Below are 26,172 nucleotides of genomic sequence, written 5' to 3'. Positions count from 1 at the left end.
TGCTCTGATTATTTTATTTTACCCCAAAGCTTTGCTGACCTGAGCCTGTGAGGTGATCAGAAAGCAAATATCTCTTACAGCCACTCTAGATGCTTAAGCCAGTTTTAGTATTTATTTACATTATTTTATTATTATATCTTGCTTGCATGGTGCAGTTGGGCCTTTGCTGTTAATTATTCCCCTTTGCAGTAAATTGTGGGATGTGAATGTTCATTGTGTCCTGATGGAACTGATCCTGCTGGTGGAAAAACAGGGTGTTACAGGTGCTCTAAACCTGAAAAAATGTGGAAAAAGTAATTTATTTTTCAAAAATAACCTTATTTTGATGTGCAGGAAACCTGCCATTTTTTTTTTCTGTAGTTGTCAATATTTTTTTTCTGGTCTGCCTGTTGTTTCATGGGTGTTTTGGGAACAGCTACACTGTACTGCTTTTGTGGAACAGCAAAGTATTTGTCTTCACACCATTTTTATTTTAAACAAACCCTAATTCTGTTACCATCTGCTCCATTCAACAGGGAGGAATTTCAAATAAAATCCGAGTCCTTTTCTCTGGTAGCCACAGGGATACATTTTCTAGGCTTAAGGCTATTTTTTAAATTGCTAGTAAAACTAACTAGGACATTTTCTATTAGAGAAAATCTCTGATTTTTAGACTAATAGATGACTTTATGGAGTGAGCAGAAGTGGGAGTAAAATGTATCTTTCAGAATGTGTGGTCTAGTTGTTCTCTGTGGCATGGAAGAGACAGGAATTTTTGGGCACAGATAGATGTGGAGTAATAACATTTTAGGTCCCTGATATCTCCAAACCCTTCTCCCCGCATCCTTGCTGACACTGCTTTGTAAACTTCCCTCATGCTACTGATCTCTCATTGCTTTTTTTTTTTTTATGTTTTCCTGACAGCTGGCACCAGAGAACACTCTGATGTCCTTCCAGAAGGCAGTGGAGCAGAAGGTGTCTGGAGTGCAGGCTGATGTGGTACTGAGGTAGGTCACTGCTGCTCTGTGCATAATCCAAGCAGGAATGGTCCAGCATTTCCAGAGTCTGGGCACTGCAGCTTCTTCCCACTGGGAAGGGCTGTCCTGGAGAACTCATCCAGTAACTCCTGTCTGTTTCTGTCAGACAATGCTGATCATTTCACTGAGGTGATGGTGAAAGGTGGGCTTGTCCAAACGAGGGAACCTGGATCTCTTTGTTGTCTTCATTTGCAATAAGGCTGTAGTTTATCCTAGAGCCTGGTTTATTCCAGTAAAACACAGCCAGAGCTGCTTCAATGTGGCTTCTCCTGGGATACCCCAGGTGCAGAAAGAGCAGAAATTCCAATTGGACTTTGTAGAAATTCCAATTTGACTTTGTTGCACAGCAGAGTTTTCACCAGCCTTGACAAACCGTCCCAAGAATGCACCAGGAGGAAGCCCTTCCTTCTCCTCTTCCTCTGGCATTAATCTTTAGGGAAGGAGGGTGCTGACCGTCAGAAAGTCATTTCTTGCTGGCAAATGTTGAGCTGAGTGGCCAAGACCAGTTAGAATTTAGAGAGGGTTATTTCCAGAGCCATGCTTTGTTCCAGCAGTTTGATAGTTCCTTAATATTCCTGCTCCTGGTTTGTCCCAGTACCACTTACAAGCAAGACTCAAAGGAGATATTTTTTCCCTGACTGCTTTGAGATTTGTGTTGATGGACAGATATTTTTGCCTGCTACGAGGAAGTTTTATTTTTAATTGCTTTCTTTTTACTTCGTATAAATTTTTTGGAGAGAAAATGATTTAAAAACAGAAGGAATTTCTTCCCACTGGTGAGTGCAAGGTCACTGTGGAAGGATGGAGTATGAATTGGGATGTATGTTATACAATTTTTGTTTTTTCCAAAATGAGTTTATCAGCTGTTGTGAGGGGACAAGTACTTGAATGTCCAGTTCCCAGATGAGCACTTGGCTCACATGGCTGAATCCATTAACACTGGCCAAGGAGAAAGGTGGGCTTTAGGAGGAGGAGAGCTGGAAAAGCTCCAAGATCCTTCCCCATTGCCACTCAGCAGCCATGCCAGAGGAGCACTCCAGGCTTCAACAATGCCCTTGATGGCCCAATTTCCTGAGCCTTCTCCAAGAGATCCATGTGCCTTCAGAAGAAGAGGATTCCACCGATTTTCAGACTGAGAAGTGGGATATTGGTGCAGCAGGCAGCACCCTTGGGGAGGGTTTGTAGCACAACAGCCCTTGCTGTCCTTATCCTTCAGGAGATGCTCTTTGTTCCTGTGGCTGGATGGCTCCATCCCTCCTGGAATATTTCCATGTTCTTCTAGACATGTACCAGCATGGGTGGGCAGTTTGGACAGGCACTCAGAGCCATCACATCCTGCTCCACACCCACCCCACATCCCAGAGCAGCTGGAAAGCCAGCTTTGCTCCAAGCAGAGGGAGCCCAGAATTGCTGCGTGTTCCTCTTTCTCTTCCACCCCCTCCCACATCTCTTCTTCTAAAGCTCTGCTTGCTGTCTCTGAATTCCTGCTTCAAACCTGGGCCTGCCAAGACTCTGTGGTTGGCCTGAGTGGTGCTGGGAGGGAAGGATTGGAAAGGAGGGAGCAAATGTCAAGTGCCCCACAGGATTTCTGCACTGTGGTTAAGGCTTAGCAGTGCTCTGCTCTTCTATGAGATGTTAAACTCGAGCTCCTGGCACTTTTAAGCCCTCCACACTCTTCATAGTGCAGTTACTGGGTTTTTTTTTTTAATTTTATTTTTAACTGTATTTATTAAACCCTTTGACTGCAGCAGCGTGGGATTGCCGTGTCAGCGAGTTCCTTTGGGCTGGGGGAAGGAGGTGCCACAGCACAGGCCAGAAATAGCAAATAAAGGTGCCAGTGACCTTTGTCAGAAGGGACTTCTCACAGTTTTAGAGGATGGAGCAAATGTTGCCTCAGTGGTAAAGCTGAGGCAACATTTGCTCCATCCTCTAAAATTGGGTTTAATTTTCCCTCTAGGAAACAGCTCTGGGTTGTCTCCTAATTCAAATGGGATTTGTTATTTCACCCCATCATTTTTCAGACTTTTTCTGAGTCTCCTGTTAGGAACATGGGCTCCTTGCTTTGGAAAATATCATTGCTGCCAGGCTGGGTTTGTTCTGATTCCTGGGCGCAGACAACTGTTCCCTTGCCTTTGATAAAAACTGTCACTACCCTGTGTGGTTTCACCACTGATCTGGTCACAGAAAATGGAGTGGAAGAAAGTTTAAAGAGCTTTTTATGCTTTCCAGAACCATTATTCTGTAATATCCAGATTACTTAAATACCTCAGGGCATGCATTTGCCTGCTTAGTTTCATCTGAGAGGTGTGGGGTTTTTTCTTTCTTTTTTTAAGCATGAACTTAACTCATGTGGGCACAAAACCAGTTTTCAATTGGAGAAGGCAATTTCAGAGCATTTTTGGTAGTTTGGGAGCCTTGCATCTTGCTGAAAGCCTAATGTGAGAGGCTTTGAAAATTCCCTTTCTTTCCTGCTGTGTGTTTACGTGTCTCTGTGCATCCAGGGAAACCTCTGATGTTTTTGGGAGCTGCAGAAGCTTTGATGAGCATTCAGGGTGGGTGTTCTTGTCAAAGCCACCCGAGTTTTACATTTTTGAGGGGATAAAAGTGGATGAGGCATGGACAGTGTTGTGTCAGCGCAGGAGGGACTGCCAGCACCCAGCACGTATCTAGGAGAGATCTTCCTGTTGAGGATGCTGGGGATTTTTCTAGGCTGGTTGAGACCTTCCCAAGGATTTTGATGTAAGAGAGGCTGGAATGGGAAGGGGAATTTCTCTCCTCCACACCTGTAAGAGGGTCTGTGTTTGCAGCTATGATGGGGTGCCCTTTCTGATGCATGACAAGACTCTCAGGAGAACAACCAACGTGGAGGAGCTGTTCCCAGAGCGCGCCTATGAGCACTGCTCCATGTTCAACTGGACTGACCTGGAAAAGCTCAACGCTGGGGAGTGGTTCCTGCAGGTGGGTGACATGGAGCCATGGGATCCATGGGATCACAGCTCCTGCCCAGCTCGCCTTTGAGGGGGAAAGGTGTAGGTCAATCTCCCTGGTGGTGTGGTGAAGCTGGACCATGTTTAGTTCTGTCTCTCCTAAACTTAGGCTTGGTCTAAGCCGTCTTGTCTTTCTGCACCTCTTCTGGAAAAAGGGGCCTCAAGCCTGGCTGACACCACAAAGAACTTCAAGACCCCCAATTATAATCACTTTTTAATATGATTATAAAAAAGACAGAAAAACCAGCATGTTATACACTGTTCCCCTTTTTCTGAATTTGATTTTGGGACAATCGTCTCCACAAGGAGAAAGTAAGAAAGTCTTTGCACTAGGGAATCCTGGGCTTTGTGGCAATAATCCTGGGATTGCTTTGCTTCCAGAATGACCCTTTCTGGACAGCAGGGTCTCTGTCAAGGGCTGACTACTTGGAGGCTGCCAACCAGTCAGTCTGCAAGCTGGAAGATATGCTGGAGGTGATCAAGGACAACACATCCCTCATCCTGAACTTCCAGGATCTGCCAGCAGCTCATCCCTACTACAGCACTTACATCAACATCACCCTGGAAACCATCCTGGCATCGGGGATTCGGCAGCAGGCTGTGAGTTCTGTGGGCTTGGGGATATTTCCAAAATCCCTATGGTTTCCATGAATCCTTGTGTGTCTCCAGTGGGGCATCACTGGAAGTTGTGCTGGGCACAGAGGTTGGAATGGAGCATCTGGTACAGCTCAGGAGAGGTTCTTTCTTTCTGGGTATAAGGAATTTTTTTTTTTAAGTCCCCACTAAGGTCACAACAGAGATGGAGATGAAGAGCAAGAGAGGGATCATTAAAATGTAGATGTGGGGATGTAAGGTGAGATTTCTCCCTCAGGTTTTTGGTTCCCTGCTGAAAATACATGTGGCTGCTTCTGTGCTGCTCTGATGCTTTGGTAGATGAGTGTCACTGAGTTATTAAGACCAGGCTTGTTGGGGCTTGGAGCTAGAGAAAGGTGTTGGAATGGTGAGGGGTTGGAATGAGATGACTTTAAAGGTCCCTTTCTACCCAAACCACTCTGTGGTTCCATGACCCGCTTTCCCTCTTGCAGCTGAGCGTGAGCTGTTGATGTGCCATGCTTTGGAATCACGGTGTGAGCTCATGGAATTCCCTGCCCTGGGCTGGATTTGGGAACCACATTTGCCATACCCTGTGCCCTTTCTCGCTCCCCCCACAGGTGATGTGGCTGCCAGACACGGAGAGGCAGCTGGTCAGGCAGGTTGCTCCTGGTTTCCAGCAGACTTCTGGCCTGAAGCTGGACGCAGAGCGCCTGAGGGAGAAGGGCATCGTGAAGCTCAACCTGCGCTACACCAAGGTCACCAACGAGGAGGTCAGGTACTGCCAGAGCCCTCAGCATCCTTTCCTGAGCATCCCAGCCTGTCTGGCTTAACACAGGGATCTTTCCAGATGGATTTGCTCTCGAAAGCTTGAGCTGGGCAAGCTTTTCCCTACCCATCATCTGGAATCCAGGCTGTTTCTGGGAATGCACAGCTGCCTCTGACATCTCTACATGCTGCCTCAGGATATGATGAGCCTCTTTGAAATAAAAATGTATGAATTGGCTGATTCTTATTGCACTCACAGTTCTGGGAAAAAGTGAAGGCCTTTCACACTGAGCTCCCTCTGAGTGCTGCTTCATCCTCATTAATAGCTGCCCTCTGTCTGCTCCAGAGCTGCCAGCATGGAATTTTGATTAGCCCAAAGTCTGAATATTCTCTTTCAGAAATTTCTCTTTGCAGAAAGCGAAACTCCTGTCCTGTATCATCTATTTAGCTCTTCTCTGTAATGGCCCTGGTACAGTAAGGGGTTCCTGTCCTGCCTGAACCTGTATGTGAACTGTGTGGTATTTTAGCTCCCAGCTTTGCCCTCTTTCCCAGGGAGGGCAGATTGTTTCTAGTAGGGCTTTTCTGGTTTTTAAAATTTAAATTAAACAGGTTTGCAGAAGAGAAATATCTCCAAAGGAGCTGTCTGGCTGCATGTCAGAGCTGAAGTAGGGAAGAGCTGAGCCTGCAGCTGTTTGAGGGCATGGCCCTGTTTGGGGTGATCAGCTGTGTCCTTCTGTGGCTGCCAGCAGCCGGTCCAGCTCCTCACCCTTAAGACCAAGGTTGTGCTTTACCTGCAGGATAATCCCTGCTTATTTTTCCTCCTGTTTGCTCTGTCCCATGGAGAGGGCTCTATGCCCACTCACTCATCTATTCCAGTTTAGCCCCAATCTCCCATCAACCCCACCTGAGCTGTCTCCAAAATAAGAGCTGTCACCTGAATGTTTCTTGAACCCTGTGGTGCCCAGCCAAGTGTTGCTGCAGCCCTGGTTTAACACAGTTCTCTCAATTCTCCCCCAAATCCAGCGCCTGGATGCAGCATTGCTGCAAGCACCCCTGCCCTTGAGCACCCCTTTGGAGTACCTTGTTCCTGCTGAGAGCTGGGAGATGTCTATGTCTTGCACTGTATGCCCTTCCACCTCCAAGTGTTCTGCCAGTGTTAAATTGCAGGGATTAATCTGTGCTGCCCGTGTGAGGGAGATTGTTGATGCTTCTGCTTCATAGATGAGGAAACAGAGCAATTTATGTGAATTATCTGGGTACCAGGTAATTGCCAGCGCTTGGTTTGCTGCTGGCAGTTTTAGCTGCTTGGAAATGACCTCAGGAGGCTGGAAGCTGTAACTCTGCAATTGTCCCCAAACCAAGGGCATGGAAGTTGTAGGAGGTGATGTTGGAGACAGGTCTGTCAGTGTTTAATTAAGCAGATTGCCCCCGAAATGTTACAGGAGTCTGAGGCAGATGCTGATTTCGCATCAGCACGATGAGATGGTTGTTCCAGAAACACACCATGTCCATCATTCCTGGGGAAGCATCTGAGATGGTCTGTGGCCTGTGCCAGACAGCAGCCAAGAAATGAGGAAAGCTGTCAGGATCAAACCATTGCCCTGCAGCGCCTTTGGGTTGCTCACGAGGCGCCCACACCCTGTTAAAAACTTCCCACAACTCAAACCACATAAACCCAGCTGGGGCTGATGGCAAGAGATGGGGTTTGGTGGGGTCCTGCATGTCACCCTGTGTGTGCCCTGGCAGGGACTACAGCATGGCCAACCTGAGTGTGAACCTGTACACGGTGAACGAGCCCTGGCTGTTCTCCATCCTCTGGTGCGCCGGCGTCCCCTCGGTCACCTCCGACAGCTCCCACCTCCTCCGCAAGGTGCCTTTCCCCATCTGGCTCATGGTAAGCACCACCCTGGCAGCCTCTGGCACCAGGAAATGCTCTGGGGGGGGTGTGGAGGTGAGAGGTTTTCCAGGGAGGTTTGGCTGGGCTTGAGGGTTTTTCTGCTTTGTCCAGCTGAGCCCTGAGATGTTAATGAATTGATGTTCCTCTTGCACAATCCCATCAGTTTGGGTGGCATCCTTGAAGATTGCATTGCACTCCCTATTTAACCCACAGGATATTTCCAGTTCTCCTCTGAGGGAAGAGCACCTTTGCAGACCTGCTGAGCAGCTGTTAAGAGTTGCAGGAGAAGCAGCCACACTCGTGAAACATCAGACCAGGACTCTGTCTCTTGGCCAAGTTGTAAAACGAGATTTTTGCCTGTTCTGAATCCCAAATTGAGGATTTACCTCTGGCTACCCCATTGCTGGACAATAAGCAGAGACCCAGTGATGGTGGTTCAGCTGGTGTGATGACCACTTAGATTGGCAACTGGAACCAGACCTACCAGTGCCTAAAAGGACAGAAATCACATTTACAGCTTGGGGCTGTGCCTGAAAGGTCCCATCTGCACTTAAAATGGACCCTACATGGATATATTTCCCTGTTTTCCCCCAGACTTGGATTCCCAAACGTCATCTTGCCCTCACCCTGAGGTACAACTGAGATAGAAAACTTTCAGCCCAGAAGCTCTGAGAAAATGTCAGCGCACAAAAAGGAGGGAGAGTTTCAAATTGTTCCTGTTTGCAGTTTCCCCTGATAGTTTTGGATGACAGCCTGGCATTAGGAAGGTCATAAATATTGTGATTTATACCTGACCCCTGCAGCTCTGTGCTTTTCTTGCTCCTCAGTGGTAACTCCAGCCATGTGTGGTCTCCCTGTGATTGCACAAACCCAAATGTTTAAGGTCTGCTCCTGTTTTCTGTTTTCTTGCAGCCTCCAGACGAGTACCACCTAATCTGGATCACGTCTGATCTCATTTCATTTCTTGTAATTGTAGGAGTTTTTATATTCCAGAAGTAAGTCTGTTACAGCTCTGCTCTTGTGTGTTTGTGACCTGTGGTTTTGTCCAGATTGTCGGGTAGAGGTGGGAGAGAGGAGTGCCCTGAGCCTCAGTTCTTGAATGGCAATAGCAGGGGAAATATTCATTAAAAAATCCTTGCAAACAACAATTCCACTCCCAAGGTGGGATGGAGAATTGGATGCACCTTTTAAGAATCAGAGATCACAAATTAGTAGTGTCAGATGCCTTCCTTTGCTCCTAAAATATGTGGAAGAGAAACTGTAAATGCTTTAGGGAAAGGGATGTTGACAAAGACAATACAGTGCTTTAAAGGAAGAAGAGGGGAGGGATTTTGAGATTCCACTACTACAGTGTTCAAAAAGAATGTGTTACAGTTGTCTTAAATCACTTTGTTCCTGTTTGGATGTAGAAATATTATGGAATCATGCAATGGTTTGGGTTGGAAGGGACCTTAAAGATCATTTAGTTCCAAATGTACTCTGCCACAGGCAGGGAGTTACTATGGGAAATGTTATGATTCTGCAAATCAAATCAGATAATTAGTTAGAAAGAAGGAGGCGAAGCTCTACTCCAGAAGTTGGACTTTTCTGCAGCAAAGGGCTTGCTCTTCCAAGAGCCCTGTGCAGGATGGAGCCCTTTCCCTGATGTTGCAGTTTCTCCACCACATGAAAGAGTTGCAGCAGGGTGAGGATGTGTCAAAACCAAATCAGAGCAGAATTTTCCAACTCCCACCTGCTGATGTGATTCAGCTCTGGGGAATGGGGCTTGGCATTTGGCCTTCAGTGTCATAGTCGATTTTTTGGGTGTGTTTTTGGTTGGTTTGGTTGTTTTGTTTTTTCCCCCAAGTCCTTTTTGGGGCAAACCAGAGCTGCTTCCTTCATGCAGGGATGAGGGGGTGGGTGGGAGCAGGGGCACTGCTTCAATGTGCTCGTGCTCTGTCCTCTGCATGGCTTCTCTCTCCTCAGCCATGGTAGGGACTGCTGCTGCTCTTCTGCTCCAGCCCCAGTGACAGGATCGTGGCAGCCTCTCCAGAGGGGGAATACCAACTGTGATGACTTCTAACTAACCTTTTTTTGCCTCTTTGCCTTGTTTATTTTCTTACTGCTCTGACTGTTGTGCATGTTCCTCCTCTTTCTCTCTCTGCTGCATTCTGGCATCTCACAGCTATCACATGATCAGGTAATTCTGGTGCTTTCCTCCTCTTTCTCTTTTTCATTCAACCTTCCTTTCTCTCTTTCTTTCTCCCTCTCTGCTATGGCTTCACTGCAGATGGTCAGGGCAGGATGCAGCTTTTCTGATGCTTTCCAACATCTGGCTTCATGAGGGGACCATGAGGGTGTGAACATTGCACAGTCCATAGCCATGAGCACCAGGGAAGTGTGATGCTGAAGCCAGTGGATGTTTTGAAGGCAATCTGACCTTCTGTGACAATGATCTAAGTCAGTGCCTTTTAAAACAGCCCAGTTCTGAGGTCCCACTGTAATTGGGAGATTCCCAGAGGATGTAATGCTTTCTCTGTGGAAATAATCCCATGCAAAATATCCCCTTCCTTCCTGTATTGACCAGAGATGTTTGAGACCAGCCTCTATCCTAAAGAAAATAATGGAATCTATTCAGTTATACAAAGTAGCACTTGTCTGAATGAATGGGGCTGATAACTGGAAAGGTTTGGCTGATCAATTGGGATCTTCCCGAGCTGCACCACTGTGAAGCTGGAAATACAGTGTGAAAACAAGAGCACTGCAGCAGGGGAGGGAACTGAGCCTGGGCTGCTGGATTTGAGGTGCCATCAGTCAGAACCCCAGATTTCTCCTCGTTTTGGCCCTTCCCTCACCAGTCATTCCCACCCTTTGGAAGGAAGTGCTGGCACTTGTCTGCACTAAAGCCTTTGCCCCCTCCCCACTCAAACCGAGCTCTTCACGTGTTCCCTTCTCCGTTGCTCCTGCTCTGTGCCATGGCCTTGCACTCCTGAGCATTTGGTTGCCCCCACCCTCTGCCTTGGGGTCGGGGTTGACCCCTGCAGGTGTCCATGGGGTGCTTTGGTGTTCTGGCCTCGTGGCATCTCCCCAAAACAGGGCTGGCTGAGCCCCGCTGTGGGTGCAGGGAGGTCGGGTGGTCTCCCCTTCTCTCTCCCCTTGCCCATGGATGAGGAGAAGGCAGGCTTTAGGCAGGAGCTGGCACAGGAGGGGGACTCTGCAGCTGGCTTGGCTCTGTGCTTGCTCCATCTTACCACCTCAGTGCCAAACAACCCCATTTTTCCTCTCCCACCCCCTTTCCATGGCATTGAGCATCTCCCCTCCCCAGACCCCGGGGTCTGGCCGTGGCCCTAACCCAGTGTGTGCTGTCTCTGTGTTGTTGTCCCAGTATTTTTTAGTCTGTTCCCACCCCGTGTCCGTCTGGTCTGCTCTGACGCCAGCCTCCCAGAACAGGACCTTCCTGCTGTCTCTCTGGCCTTTTTGCACGCTGCTGTCCCAAACCTGGGCCATCACCACAGAGTCCAAGGGGGTAGGAGAGGTGCTCTTTTCTATTCAACCAGCTTTCTGAAGACCCCAAGGCTTCTGAGCACAGCACAGAGTGTTGGTTTCACATGGTGTTGGAGTCTTGGTTAAATGTTCTGGTGGCCCTTCTGAGAGGATATTTAAAGCACCCCTGAGAGATGGGGTGACCCTTTCGTGGCTCAGTCCTGTGTGAGAGGAGCCACCATCTCCTCATGTGTGTTTTACCACCCTGGTTCTGCCCACAGCCACCAGGGGAAGTGGAGAGCACAGAGCGGTGCTTGCTCCTCTGGGCAGCAGGAGAAAAGCCCTTGGTCCCTGCACATGTTTGAGGCTGGGCTGTCTGTGCCTCAGAGGGACCCCTGTCCTCCCTGGGATAGCTGGGGTCTGTGGGCAAGGGGTCACTTTTGGTCACCGAGTGACTTGATGCTGAAAATCTTGGTGTGGTGGGCAAAGAGAATACTTGCACCAATGTGTTTTGGTCCTGATTTAGAGTTTGAGGAGGGTCTTATCCTGTGAGATCTTGCAATCACATTAGTGAGATCTGCCTGCAGGGAATACTAAGGCAAAAAATATGTTCTTCCAGATCAGAGTGGCTCAGTTTAGATGATGATGATAGAAGAGAAAAAAAAAATTGTTTTATACTTCAGTGTTTTTCCCTCCTTGTGCTTCCTCTGCATTGCTTCTGTCCATGGGTCTGTGAGTTGTGTCGTGTTGCCATCCCACCCCTTCTTTTCATCTGTGTACCCTGCTCAAAGCCTGATTCAGGTCACCCAGTGTCAGGCACTGGGACTTGGGAAGGGGGTGGAAACCCTACAAAACTGACACCAGCTGCATTTATCTGGGAAAAAATATTGCAGAACTTCCTTTGTGGATGTTGATTTGTCAGGCTGATGCCATAGACCCAGGCTGGGGATTTGTGGGCTCCTCAAATCTTCTGCTCTTGGGGCTGGCTAGGGGTTTAGAAATGGAAGAGGAGGTGATTGTTTTGTCACCTTCTCTTGTGTGGGTGAGCCACTAGATGGTGCCAGCAGATCAGAAACCTCATAAGCCACCCTAAATCCCTGCTGTTTCTTCATCAAATAGTTTCAGGGCATCCCTGGCTCTGGCAGCAGGGAGAGTAGGATTTGCTGATGGCTCAGTGGGGTGTGGGCTGTGAAGCCTGGCCTAAACATCATCCCCTTGTGGTGGGAACAGCTGCCTTGGCTGAGCCCACCAGGCTGTGCTTTCCCCTATTCCAGCAGCCCACCTTCCCCTCCTAATGGGGGTCTGCCACAGGGCTGCTCTCAGTGTCCCCAAGTGCCACATCCATGTGGCTGGTAAATCCCTCCAAAGATGGGCACTCCACCACTGCCCTGGGCAGGAATATTTTTTGGGGCAGGAATATTTCCTCTACCAAATCTAAACCTCCCCTGATACAATCTGAAGCCATTTCCTTGCTGTGTCTCAGGTTTGAAACTTTAAATTGTCTCTGAGCTCTCTTCTCCCACAAGCCTGACCATGGAACTCAGTGAGGGAAAATTTGTGGTTTCTTTTCTTGGCTGATTCTCTTATTCTGCTCCCTCTAAAAGTTTAAACACCTCTGTCTCCTTTGCACAGCTGGAGAGGGCTGTGAGACAGCTACTTGTGGAAATTAGTTCATGGATTTGTGAATCCACGGGTCTAATTCCCAGATGGAATTAGGGTGCTCAAGGTGCTTAAAGATGCCTGAGGTCACTCATCTCCGAACATCCTCCTGCCACATGGGGTTGTGCAAGGGAGCAGAGGGTCTCTGGCACTGAGGGTGCTCCTGTGTGTGCAGAGCCAGTCCCTGAGATGCTGTTCCTGCCTTGCAGGTGGCGCCTGGGCAGCATCAGGACCTACAACCCCGAGCAGATCATGCTCAGCGCCGCCGTGCGCCGCTCCAGCCAGGACGTCAAGATCATGAAGGAGAAGCTGATCTTCTCAGGTAGGGATGGGGCTGCTGGTGCCTCCCTCAGCTCTCACCCCACTGAGGGAGGAGCTGCTCGTGATTCATGGGGTTTTTCCTGCTGTGGGTCAGGGGACTAGGCTGACCTTGCTGCACTGTACTCGTGGGATATGGGCGAGACTCATGGGGGTTGCAATGGGATGATCCTTAAGGTCCTTTCCAGCCCAAACTGTTCTGTGAGTCTGTCGCCCATCCCAGCACTGATAAGCTCAGAAATCCTGCATTTAGCTTCCCAGGTTATCCCAGCTCACACTGTCCCACATCTTCTCCACTCACCATTGTCAGAGGACAAAAAACCCGCTGATAATGGCACATGTGACCACAAATATGGTGATGAGGTTGGGGTAGACCTGGAATTCAGGGGCATTCCTGATATCCTTATGCTCTTTCCAGAGTTTATTTCTGTTGGAACACATTGGTAATATGTCCATCACACTCCACCAAAGATAGTAAAACTGTGAGCAAAGATGGAAATGTTTAGCTTTAAAAGGTTAAATGTGGTGCATGAAGCTGGAAAGCTCACCTTTGAAGGAATGTGAATATAATCCCCCCACCCCCTGAGCTTTGTTATGGGTTTTCTTTTTTTGTATTTAGGGTCTGGAGATGCCCAGCAGGGATCAGGGTTTAGTGCTCTGGGCACAGACAGAGCAAAAAGGCAACATTGCTTACTGTGTGAAATGCCAGCCAGAGGTGCTGAAAATCAGGTATAAATCCAGGGAACCCAGACAGGGAAAGCAGCTTGGCACAGCAGAATTAAGCTTTCCTAACATGTCCTAGACATAAAATCCCTTAGAGGTGGGGGGTGCAGATTGAAGTTTTGTGCCTCTGAAACAGCTATTCCTGCTTAGAGTGGATGTTTCACCATTAAACCATTGGTGGGTGCAGGTTCTTCCCAGTGAAACCAGTGACTGGAGGAGCCAGACCTTTTCCAGAATGGGCAGGGATTAGGTTCAGGTACTTTGTACCACTCTCCCACAGGTGACTTGCCCAGCTGGTGACAATGACATCAGGTGTAGGGGGATGGGAAGGGGATGGCAGGGGGGATCCAGAGCATGTTCAGAACTGGCTGTAAATGAGAGCAGGTTCCTAATTCCCTGTAGGATCAGAGGGATGTCCTGTGCTGGCATTGCTCAGTTCTCCATCCAGGGGGGAAGCTCCTGGGATGACCTCCCTGCTTTCTGTGCCCTTCCCAGAGATCAACAATGGCGTGGAGAGCACGGACGAGCTGTCCTTCTGCTCCGAGAACGGCTTTGCCAACGAGCTGGTGACGCCCACGGACACCAAGCTGCGCATCAACTGAGGCTCTGCCACCAACTGAGGCTCTTCCATCACCTGAGGCTCTGCCACCAACTGAGGCTCTTCCATCACCTGAGGCTCTGCCGTGCTCCTGCAGCGAGAGCCGTGCTCTCCTGCCTCCCTCCCCTGGGATGGGAACCTCTGAGGAACTGCTGCTCAGGCAGAAACCCGCTCCCACTCCCCACCACTGGCTGCTCCACCTCCCTGGTTGTGAGGCTGGGGGGCTTGTTTTTGTAAATATGTAGAAAATCTGAATTTTTTTTTGTCTTTTTTTTTTTTTTTTGAGTGTAATTTTTCCAGGGCATGAGTGGAAATACTGTGTTCATTAAATCCTCAACCTTATGGATGAAGTTTTTGGATCTTGATGTGAGAGCCTGAGTCCCCTTGGGGGTTTTTGGGAGCAACACATTGGACCCATTGGACCTGTGTCCCATTTCTCCCCCTTTCCCTAATCCAGTCCTTCCCCTGGTGCAGCGACTGTGTAGCTGAATGTTGTGATGTTCTTGTGAAGTGTTGATTTTGTTACGGTTTCTTTTCTTTTGTTTCTCCCCCGTTCCCCTTTTCCTGGGCAATGACATTGTAGCTCTGATGCAACAGGAGGCTGTTGGGAGAAGAGAAGCTTGCCTAGGAGAGGAATTCTCTCTGCTCTCCCCTGCTGAGGTTCAGAGCCAGGGAAGGGCTTGCACTGGCTCAGTCACTTGGGCACCTGCTCCTTGTCCCATCCTCCTTCCCCAAAGCCTGGCTGCTCCATGGGGAATGGCCTTCTTGAAATGTCCTGCCAGAGTTTTGAAGGCAAATCCTGAGCATTGGCTGCAGATTGGTCTCTGCTGGCAGCAGTTCTTGATTTGTATTTTTTTCCCCCTTTTTTTGTCTCTTCTCCCCAGGCTGGGCTCTGCTGGGAGCCGCCACGGCTTGTGACAGGCAATGCCACGGGCACCATCACTGCTGGGATCTGGCTGAAGTGCCTGCCACTCCAAGTGGCATTTGCAGTCACTCCTTGCTTCCCTGCTGGAAGAGGAGGTGGTGGTGCACTGGGAGCTTCCCCCTCTCCGGGCTGAGGAGATGCCCCTGGGTGAAGAAGTTGTAAATAGTCTGGAAGGCAAAGCAGCCCTGGGATATAATTTATTCCTGCAAGGAGACCTTTGTTCCTTGCTGTAAAAGCAGGATCCTTAAAGCTGCACACTCGTGTCCTCCAAAGGAGTGATGGTCTTGCTGCAGATCCTGATGGGATCTCAAGGCAGAGGCTCCCATCAGCAAGTTTCCAATGCAAAAGGCTTTAACCCAAAATACTAGACCAGAGGTTATAAGTAAAAATAAAAAGGTAAAAAATGAAAAAAAATAGAGGAGAATGCAGTCTGGGGAATGCTGATATACATCACATTCCACACCCAAAGCCACGAGAGAAACAGCCCTGAGCAGTTTCTTCTTGTTTTGGAACTGCTCTATCCTTTTAAGCTGAAATCCAGTGGCATTTTGAAACCCTGGAGTTCAGGCTTAGTGTCTTAAGAGTTGGGGGCAAAAGTGACCAACTTAACTGTGTGGAAAAAAAACATGTTGATAATGACAATGTGAATTTTGATGCTTTAAAAAGCACCACCCAAAATCAATTGCATCTCCCCCAGGTTTTTATGAGTGTAAGTGGAATAAGCTCTTCCTCTTACCTTCCCCAAATACTGGCCTTCTCCATGGTACTCTCAAGTCCCTGAAATGCAGCGTGTCTTGTTCTGCAGAACTGCAAGATTTTGGTGGATTTGAAGGCATTTTGAGAACGAAGTTGCTTCTCCCTTTGATGTGGTGCTGTATTGAACCATTCCTGGTGGATTGTCATTGCCAAGTGAGAGATGTTGTTAAACCTCAGCACCTGTTGGTGATCACCTGCATGTTCTGTTTGTATCCTTGGAGATGACTTTATTGAAAGGTTAATGTGCTTAAAAGCTTGAAAGTGATAAAAGCAAACCAACAAAGAGTTGTTTTCACAATTAATTTTTTTTTCTTTTATTTAAACACGACCCAAATTTCATTCATAATGCACTGACTGTTATTGTCCTGAATATTTGCTACCTTTTTTTTGAGAAAAAAAAACCAGAGGACGATACTTTTTTGATGAGACTAGACCTAGATCAAAATAAACTCTGCAATGCTCTGTGAAATAAACTGTCAGTATTCCCCTGCCAGTCTGTCCTTGTTTTGTGTCATAGCACTACACAGAGGCTCCCACTGCCCAATCCAGAGAGTTCTCCCATTATTTTCTGTTGTGCTCAGCAGCTCATTTTAACCCCAAAGGTTGAAAATCCCCTGGGAGCAGTTGGAATCGAGCAAATCACACAAAAGCCAGGCTGGGAGAGAATATGAGATGTTCAAGAGATTTACTTATCCTGGTGCTTTTTTAATTTAATGCAGAACCCCTCTCCTTCCCTTCAGACCCCATGTCTTTTAATTCGGGGTTTTTTTTTCTAAAAAAGAATTCCCTGCCTAAACTGGGACAAAACAAATTATTTGGGATGGGTTCAGTTGGTCAGTAGGAGCAAGAAATTGGCAAGAAATTGCTTATCTCTTGGGTTCAGCGAGAGGCTCAATGTGAACAAGAGGAAAAAAAAGAATAAAACAAATAAAAATAAAAGCAACGATAATATAAACAATAATAATATAAAATAAATAAAAATAAAAATAAATATTATTTACTGTAGCCCCAATGGCGCTGCTGTTCCGCCGCCGCCCACCGGAGGGCCGTGCTATGCACTGCCGCGCTGTGTCCGCCAGACGGCGCCCGCGGGCCCGGCGGCGTCCCGGGGCTCCTCCCGTTCGCAGCCGTGATCCCGATCCCGGTCCCGATCCCAATCCCGAGGGTTCGGGACCCGCACCCCGTCCAGCAAACAGCGGCAGGATCGGACCCGACCCCCCCGGCTTCATGCCCCGCCGCGCAGAACGGGAATTGCGGCTTTTTCAGTGACAAACCTTCAACTTCCAGCAGCTCTTCCCATGGAAAAGCTTCTAAAAGATAAATCCGAACACTGCGCTGTGCTGGGCACTTCCCTTACAGCTACACATCCCAAAATACTCCCGGGATCGCTTAACCAAATCGTTTCCAGCTAAAAACCCGACAAGGAAAATGTGCCAGCATGGAGAGCTGTCATTGACCTTCCCCTTACAAGTGATAACTTGAAAAGTTTCCAGCTACATCTTGCAGAGATAAACGAGGACAACACATTTGCTCATAACCCTTATATATATTTGCAAAGCTGTGTTCGCCCCACAATCAAATGACAATTTTCCTTCCTTCACAACCTGTAAACTGCACACATCCCCACCAGCACTTGGATTCTCAGAGTCTGGCACTCTCCTCGCACACAAAAACGTGCCAGGACACACACAGATGCTCCATCTCCCTTTCTCCTTGCAGCCTTCCATGAGCACATCACAGCCCGGGGCTTTGCACCTTCCTTCTCAGCTCTGTGCACCTGACTTTTTTTCAGTCTCTGATCCCAGTTTCCAACCCTAAAATGTCCAGCAGGTGATCCCAATAAAAATTTTTAAAATTAATTAAATATATATAAAAATATATATATATATTTGAATTTGAAATTAAAAATTAATTTATATATATATACACATATATACTTTTAGATATATATATATATATATATATAAAAGTGGTAGAACAAAAAGGCAGCATTGGCATTCCCCTGCTGCCCACCCATAAACTGCACCAAAAAAACTCCTGTGCACTTTCCCTCTCAGCTTACTCGTCAAGGCTTTGCAATCAATCCAAAGTGAAAATTGCTGAGTTACAGCTGGCACAGATAAATGGCCAGGACAGAGAGCTCGCTCAGACTTTGCCCATTGCATTGGGGAAATTTTAATTTGCATCACAACCCAGGACAGTCACCCTGTCCTTGCAGGGTGCAGCTAAATATGCTCAATGTCACCCAATTTCTATCACCCAATTTGTGCCAGGACAGAAGAAACAGGAGGGTGACTCTTTCCCCTGGCACCACACCCTGGGGTTCTGGCCTTCCTCCTCAGCTCAATTCCATCTCCAAAATTCAACCAAAATCCAATAATTACTCCCACAAAAGCCACCACCATCAACCTCATAATTCAATATTTAAGGTCCCTTTTAGTCCAAACCATCCTGTGATGATTCTGTGAAGTATTTGTGGGGGGTTTTTTTGCCCACAGACATCAAAGACAATGTAGTTCTACAATATGATATGTTTACTTTCTTTCTGCATATAATTTAGAGCCTTACCACCCAAGTAAGAGAGAAAATAATTAGAAGTGAATTGAAATCAGAAGTGGGTGAAGAAATTGAGGTGGAGCCTGAAATGCAGCTGTAGGAAAGGTACAGGAGGGAGGCAGGGGTAAGAAAATGACTAAGAAATAAAAAATAATCATAGCAGGAGTAAAAAATACAATAAAAAAGACACAGAAAGGTGGGATGGAGAAATCCAGACAGTTTAGAAGATTAAATTCCCTCTTAATCCTTAAGCCTTTCCTTTCAGGTTAGCCTAGAAAAATCCCAGCAGAAAATGAATTAAATTTTGCACCTTTTCAGATTTCACTGAGGAAAGAAGCTACTGCATTATTTTGGCAACATTTTTAAACTCCAAATTTATCAAAAAACAGTTTCCCTGCCCACATAATTCGGGTTCTTACCTGCAGCTTCAGCGATGTGTGGATCTACCAGTCCTACATGATCTGCTAGCTCCAAACTTCCCTTGCAAGGAACAAAAAAAAAAAACCAACAAAAAAAACCCGAAAAAAACCAAAAAAACCAACACAGAGGACTGGATACTTAACAACTGAAACCTGCCCCAGGTGTTTAGGGTACACATTTTACCCAGGAGCCAGCTGCAGGCAATCAGGAGAATGAGGTGTCTTCAGCAGGTGATTCATTTAACTCATCAGCTCTCTAAAAACCAGCTTGCAATGGGTGGTTTTAATTTAGGAGCTGAGTCTCACACAGCCTAAACAAAGCATATGATAAAGGAGATGTGCCAATACCTTTTGTTGCTACGAAGATCTGGAAATTTCATATTTTTCTACCTTAGAGAAAATAGCAAGAAAAAAACCTGTAATAATAAAAACGCCCATAAATCAAAAAGTAAATAAATCAAAAAGTAAAAACATCCCAGACCCTGAAAAATCATATCCTAGTTCCTGATCAGTTAATTTTTTTTATAGGCAGTATTATTCTCTTCCTAGCAAAGTATTTAAGTCAGAGAACACCAACAGCATCAGCAACATGACTTAGTAGCTTTAATTTTTTTTCTTGTTTGCTTTCATTGCACCAGGGTGAGTTGTCCCTTGCATGATGGCCATTTCAGTGGCCTTAAAAAAACAAACAAAAAAACCCACCAAGAAAACCCAAAACCACCCCTAAAACCAAGGCTGCAAATTGACAGTGGCCTGAACAAAAGGCAGGGATGGATTATTCTGCTACCAAGTATCAAATGATATTTTATTTTATCATGCATGTCTGCATACCTAAAACTCAAATTTTGCAGAGAATTTCAAGGAAAGAAATGAAAAAAGAATCTCAATTTGCTTGGTGCATAAATACACAGATAAATAAATAGATACATATCAGAACTAGAGAAAGGAGGAAAAAAATAGTTTTCCTGCAATTGTGTACAGAATAACTAAGAAACACAGATTTAAAGAAATAGCTGTTAGAAATAGCTTCACATTCCCAGATGATCAAAGGAATGTTAATGCTATGATCTAATGCAGTCAATACCCAAATCTGAATGTCCAGTAGTACCGATCAATGACATCAATCAGTCAATCAATCACTGTTTTTACATCAGCTAAGCTAAAACAAACCCAAACACACACAAACCCAAACCAACAAAAACCAAAAACCAACAAAAAAACCCAACAAACAAACCCACAAACAAACAAACAAACAAAAAACAAACAAAAACAAACCAAAAGAAACCCCCCCACAAAACCCCACCCTTTTTTGCACAAATTTCGGAAGGACAGGCAGTTTTTGGCTCATTATTGATGCTTTTTAAATGAATTTAAAGCAGAAATGAGGGCGCCGGGCCCTTGCTGCCCTCTGGCGGCCCCGGGCCGCACCAGCACTCCCTAGCTAATTAAAATATCATTAAAATTTAGTTAAAATGTAATTAAAATATAAATAATCACTGGCTGTAGGAACGAAGCCTGCCATGCCACCCTGAACTTTGCCCTGCACTGACGCTGTACATGTGCTCTGTCATCACTGGTCAAAAACCAGCTGAATTTTTAAACAAATTAAAATTTAAGCTTAGTTTAAATGTGTCTTCTGCGCGTGTTAGTGCTGGTTTTATGTATTAAAGTTAATTCGTGTTGCTGTGCTCAGGACAGGAGGGACAGGGAGCTGCCAGGGTGGATCCAGCAGAGGGATGCAGGGATGCTCAAGGGCATCTCCCTGCTGAGGTAGCTGGGGCTGTCCAGCTGCTTGTGCAGCCACTCAAGCAAACAATACAAATTCCAATGCACAGGAACCTCTTGCTTTATTTAAAGCCTTGCAAATCATGCAGGAGCTTTTATTTTTGATAAACACCGGATGCATGATGCTTACCAAATATCCTGTATTTGGATTGTTTTGCTAAAAATAGCTTCAGAGAAAGCAGGTCCAGAACTGGTAGTGATTATTCTGAGAAATCCCTGGCTTGTCTGTAGCAGAAGATACTTTCTGAACCTGCAAATTTCTCCCAGCACACTGTTTTTATTAACTGCACCCACAGTGCTGCTCAATCAGGTGTTACACATTAATATTAACTTTCCTTTTCCCCACCTTTCTGTCTCAAAAAGAAAAGAGGCTTGACTTTGTTTTTTTTTTTGATGTAGAAGTATTTATAGTACAAAGTTAAGAACCCAGAGCATCTGCTCCAACACTTGTCCTCTCTGATTCCCCATTAAAAAAACCCCAAACAAGCAAAACCCTACAAAACTTTCAGTGCTGTCTTAATGTCCTGTTCTGTCTCTTGATATTCACATCCAAAATATTACACATGTTGTTACATATGCAGGTAAATAGCTTTAAAGAGTAATAAATGGAAATAATGTATAATATGCCTTATATGTAGATAGAGAACCATAATGACCTATAATGGCAGAAAGGCTTATTGAGAAATTATCATCTTTAACTAGAATAGAGACCTGGAAAAAAAACCGACACAGGCTTTTCTTCAGGTTTGAAATGTGTAAAAACCTTTGCAGCCCAGACTAAAGTTGGCAAATTTTACCAACAAACGTTGAGAAATTCAACTTCAGGGCAGACAAAACCCTTTGCCAAATCTGAATTATTCAGCATCAGTTAGAGCCAAGAAGAGAAAGAGCTAGAATGTCAGAAGGATTTATCTTATTTCTTCTGAAATGGAAACAGTGACTGGAGTCATAAACAAAAGGCCTGACACAGACACACAGACACATGCAAACAGTTCTGGTTCCATTCACAAAGCAGCAGGCAGCACTCCATGAGCCAAAGCCGCTTTGAGTGCCCTCCTCACTTTTGGGACAGCTGATTTTTCCATGCACAGCATCCTGACTGTCTTTGGGCAGTGCTGAGGAGCAGCCTGTCTGCTTGCACTGTTAAATTATTGTGGTGTATTTTAACCTCACCAGGGAAGGGACTGAGTCAAGCTCAGATTTTGTGTGACATTATCCAAGAGTGGGAAGGGGGGGGAAGAGGTAAAACACCCAAACCCATTGCATTTCATTCCCCAGCTTTTAAAAAGATCATTTGGCTTTAAAAATAATATTAATCAAAGGTAAAATATTTTAAAAACTTCATCTCTTAACTCCCTGATGTTCAAAACACCTGTTTCAACATGATGTTCTAATATGTATGTGCAGCCACCCACATGCAGCAGCATTTCTTGCAGAATTAGAGATTTTTGCAAATTGTCCATTTTCAAGCCATGAGTTTGAGCATTTTCACATGACTGGAATCACCAGAGAGCCAAGGTGGACCAAGAAACAGTGTAAGCAAAATAGATGTTTAGATGACATAAGATATTAAATAAGACTGATTTACTATTTGCAATTTATAAAAAGGGAAACAATCCCAACAACAGCATTGTAAATCTTGGTTTCTGGTGTGTTTTGACCCTCAGGAGATAAATGCTGTACAAAATTAACTCCTGAGTTGCTAACTCTTCTTGAGTTGATCGTTGTTGAAGTTTAGAAGGGTTAAATGCTCAGGAACACAGATTTTTCCTGGGAAAACAGCAGGGAAAAGTGCCAGGGATATTGTCTATGGCCCAGAGGGTGAAACTGGGAGCCCTTGCACTGCAAGGCAGGGCTCAGGACCTGGCAGATGTTTGTCAGACACACAGGAGCTGCAGCTGAGCCCTTCCCACCATCCCCATCCCCAGCTGGGGCTGGTTAACACTCTCAGGATTTGGAGGGGTCAGCTCAAATCCATCTCTTTCAGAATTAGTATTGCTGAGTTTGTGATGCTTGTTCTTTTCCTTCAGGTTAAACCCTCAAGTGACAACAGGAGCACAGGATGGTATCAGTTAACAGAGGAGGGAGTTTTATCCCAGAATTTTCTTTTTGGACTCCTAACAGCTAATTTTCAGAAGGGAGAGCAATGACACAGCAGTGATGTCCTGCTCTCAACACCTCCAGCATACATCAGATAGGAAAATCAGCTTGCAACACACAGAAATATTTCCTGACCCAGATTCAGGCATTTATGAACTTTGAGCCTCTTGCTGGCTGCAGAAATAAAATGCTGTGCTGAAAGTAAGAAACACTGAGAGCTGTCAGAAGCAAAGGTCTTTGCCCTCCCTTGCTGTGTGTGGTTAAGGAAATTTACATGGGATTTGACAACAAAAATTAATGCACTTTTCTGTCTTGAGAGCTTCTCCACTTGATTTGTTCCATTGTTTCTGCTGGGCAGTGCAGCACTGAGTGCAAAATGTTACCCAAGGAGAGTTTGCTGAGTGCTCCAGCAGAAGGACACCTGAGCAGAGGAGTGGCGTCCTCCCAAGTGACGCGTCCTCCCAAGTGACACGTCCTCCTGCACCTCAGCCTACCCACCCCTGGCAGCTCCCAGGCAGCAAGGCAGGGCCTTCACACTGAAGTACCAAAGACCAAGAGGTGTTTCAAAGAGGAATTTGAGGGGTTAATTAAAATAAAACAAGTCCGTGCCAAATAATCTCCATTTAAACCCAGATAACAGCAGATAATAGAAATTACCCTGGACTGTTGTACTTTATTTTGAAGCTAAGGAATACATTTAATTGTACTGTATTTGAAAGTATTCTAATGTTTTCCAGGAATAGATGTTCAGTTTTTTGAAGAAGGCAATGTGGTCCATTACTGGCCCCATTCACTACCCATTACAAGAGGGTCTTTATACATGGCTACAACATGAATTTATTGAAAATGCTATGGAATGGGGGAGGAAATTGTATGAAAAGGGCTTCAGAGATTATTTATTTGTTTGTTTGTTTGTTTGTTGCCAAAGTGTTCTGTATTTTTTCCTTCTAAACTGAAATGACTAATTCCAAAATTCTGATGGCAGTTCTGGTTTGTCACTTCACTGTCAGTGACACAAGGCCATCTGGCCTGCTGAATTTTTCCTGTCACTGCTAAAATAAAATGCACCCCTTTATCTCAGCCAACATGAATGATAAAGTTTGGTTTCCCACTTCCACATCCTGAACCCTTTTCCTTTTTCCTGCTGAAAATCCTTTTCCTTCCTGCTGAAAATCCTTTTCCTTTTTCCTTTCCCTGCTGCCCATCCCTGGGTGGTCCAAGCTCCCTCCTGTCCTGTATGGGATGAGCCCAAAACCCCCTCTCTGGCTGGGGGGAGCTGCCTCTGCCCTGCCTTGGTTTCCAAAGGGGGAAAAAGGCCCACCTGAGCCAGGAGGGGCTCTGGAAGTCAGCGGGGTGAAAATTCCCTTTGCTTTCCCTATGGCAGGGTTGTGTTTTTTAATAAATTCAGTAAAAAAACCCCAAAGAACCAAAAAATGCAGCAGGGGCTGAAAATGACCCAGCTGAAAGAGTATAATTGGATTTGGAGAGGGGAAGCCTGTTTCAAAAGCAAATTCTTGGGATGCTTGTTTTTAAAGGGGTAGCAGCAACCTCCAGAAAACAACGAAGCAGCTGCTGGAAAACGAAGGGTACAGCAAGGTCTGACCTCAGGACTTGCCTTGGTTCTGCAAACCTCTCACATCCTTGGGAGCAAAATAATCCCCAGCTCAGCAGAGCCCAGGTGAGTGGCTCCAGAGCATAAGATCCCCACTGAGGTAAAAAGGGCAAGTGCAGAACAGGACAGAGAATCAGCTTTCAGCCGCCTAAAGCAGGAAACATTTCTGGGACAAGTTTTTAATGTGATTTTGTAGGGGCTTGTGACTTAAGCAAGCTCCAGTGCTGCTGGAAGCAAGTTGTTTGCAGTTGCAATGCACAGCTGAAAGGAGGAGGGCTCAATTCATGCAACAATTCTGTGGAATCACCAGCTGAACACACTATGGGACAAATCCTAGGAAAAAAAATTATAAATCTACACAAAAAAAGACAGGCAAAAAAAATATTACCATTAATGCTTCATCTTCAGAGCAAGAGGCTGCAACAGAACCTGCCTTGAATTGAAATTAAAAAGCTTCCAGGAGACTGCATAGTTTTGTTCAGGGAGAAACAGGGTGAGCCAAAATTAGAGGCAAACTAAGAGATGGCAAAGTGCTGAATGTCTCTATTACCCAAGCAATTTCTCCAGAGGGCCAAATTAATTCTAACCTCTGGGGGATTTTGGTCTGCTCTACTGCATCCATATTTTTTCAGGGAAGCCACAGTTAAAATCTGCCTCACTGAGGGTTTCAGTGAATGCTTATGCAGAGCAGCCAGGTTTTTTTTGAATTTGCCTTTTTTTATCAGTTGATTTGCTTTCAGATCACACATGGAAACTGCAGGAGGGTTTTTTACTGTAAAAACGTACATGAAAAGCACACAGAGGAAAAATTTCATTGCTATTTGGCCGGATAAATGTAGGGGAAAACTGATTTTCCTCATGATATTTGTTCTCCAGAGGCCATCACTTTCAAGTCAGCTCTATCTGCCACAAACTGTGCTAATTCATAAAGGATTTCATACATTCATCATGCAAATTAAAGAATTTCTGCACAACAGTTTCCAGCCTGGACACAAAGACACCCTGTGTTATATACAATTTCCTGGTGCCAGGGGACAGCAACGAAAGAAAAAACAATAGATGGATACATTGCAATATACAGACATAATAGAAAGAAAAGGCTGATAAAATCTTTTGATTCCAGCAGCTCCAGTATATGGTTTATGTTCACTTTTTACTACACCCTCTTCCTGTTTGCTTAAGAGCTTATCTTTGACGAAAAACATCATTGTTTAAGGTCTGACTAATACCCACAAAAACAAGGACAGGCTGAGAAGGACACGAGAACTTCAGATTTCTGTACAGCAATTGCATAAGTTGGACTTTTTTTTTTTACTAGAATAGGACCACTTTTTACATATATATAGGTAAAATTAATCAGCAATTATACAAAAATAAACAGTTCCTATTGGGTTACTTGCAATGGCTAATAATAATGTGTCCCTAACTCTTTTTGGTGTGGATTTAGGCTCATGTATAAAACAGGTTTTTGCTTTTCTTTAAGACCCGAGGGACATTTAAAATCAGGCATCTCAGCAAGCTTTTGTACTATGGATTTCAATATTTACTTTCCCTAAATAACCTCTTTAAAATTTTCTGTTTCTTCGCACTTCTCTGCAGGAAAAACAATTTGCTAATAGCAAACATTAAGGGAAATTTGCACAGGAAGAGGCAAATCAAATCTCTGATTTGTTCAAACAAGACACTCCCTTCCTCAATTTCCTACCTCCTTTCATTGAAGACTATTACATTCAAATTACGTCCTACAAATTGAATGAAACAGAATTCCTCTCTTACCAGTTCCAGCATCATGAGTAACCCCATAGAGACACACACCCAGCATCTCAAAATTTATACAAAGGATTAGCTGCAAATATATTTGTCTTCAATGTATTTACTTGTGTCTAAAGGCAAATAGGTCCCAAAGCACTTAAACAATCAGAGGTTTGAGTTGCCACAAGTGTTTCTTTTTTCCTTTCCTTTCCTTTCCTTTGGAATTCTTCTTTTCCTCCCTGGTACAC

The 26,172-nt window shown here is 45.4% G+C and overlaps 1 protein-coding gene across 3 annotated transcripts in view; it reads left to right on the top strand.

Annotated features, from left to right (window-relative positions):
• GDPD5 (glycerophosphodiester phosphodiesterase domain containing 5) overlaps window positions 1-16,186 on the top strand; it is a 101,309-nt gene extending 85,123 nt beyond the window's left edge. For 2 of the 3 annotated variants that reach the window (XM_030955355.1, XM_030955361.1), the window contains 9 exons: window positions 904-986; window positions 3,824-3,974; window positions 4,385-4,603; window positions 5,215-5,372; window positions 7,109-7,256; window positions 8,172-8,254; window positions 9,424-9,438; window positions 12,590-12,702; window positions 13,917-16,186. In XM_030955355.1, coding sequence (XP_030811215.1) covers window positions 904-986; window positions 3,824-3,974; window positions 4,385-4,603; window positions 5,215-5,372; window positions 7,109-7,256; window positions 8,172-8,254; window positions 9,424-9,438; window positions 12,590-12,702; window positions 13,917-14,023 — 1,077 coding nt within the window. In that variant the 3' untranslated portion in view covers window positions 14,024-16,186. The remainder of the gene's footprint in view (window positions 1-903; window positions 987-3,823; window positions 3,975-4,384; window positions 4,604-5,214; window positions 5,373-7,108; window positions 7,257-8,171; window positions 8,255-9,423; window positions 9,439-12,589; window positions 12,703-13,916) is intronic. The other variant, XM_030955369.1, reaches the window with a different exon arrangement.
• The last annotated feature ends 9,986 nt before the right edge of the window (window positions 16,187-26,172 follow it).

Source organism: Camarhynchus parvulus, chromosome 1, assembly GCF_901933205.1.
Source record: "Camarhynchus parvulus chromosome 1, STF_HiC, whole genome shotgun sequence".
NCBI classification, from domain to species: Eukaryota; Metazoa; Chordata; class Aves; order Passeriformes; family Thraupidae; genus Camarhynchus; species Camarhynchus parvulus.
The sequence above is the reverse complement of the archived record's forward strand: the minus strand, read 5'-3'. Positions and strand labels throughout refer to the sequence as shown.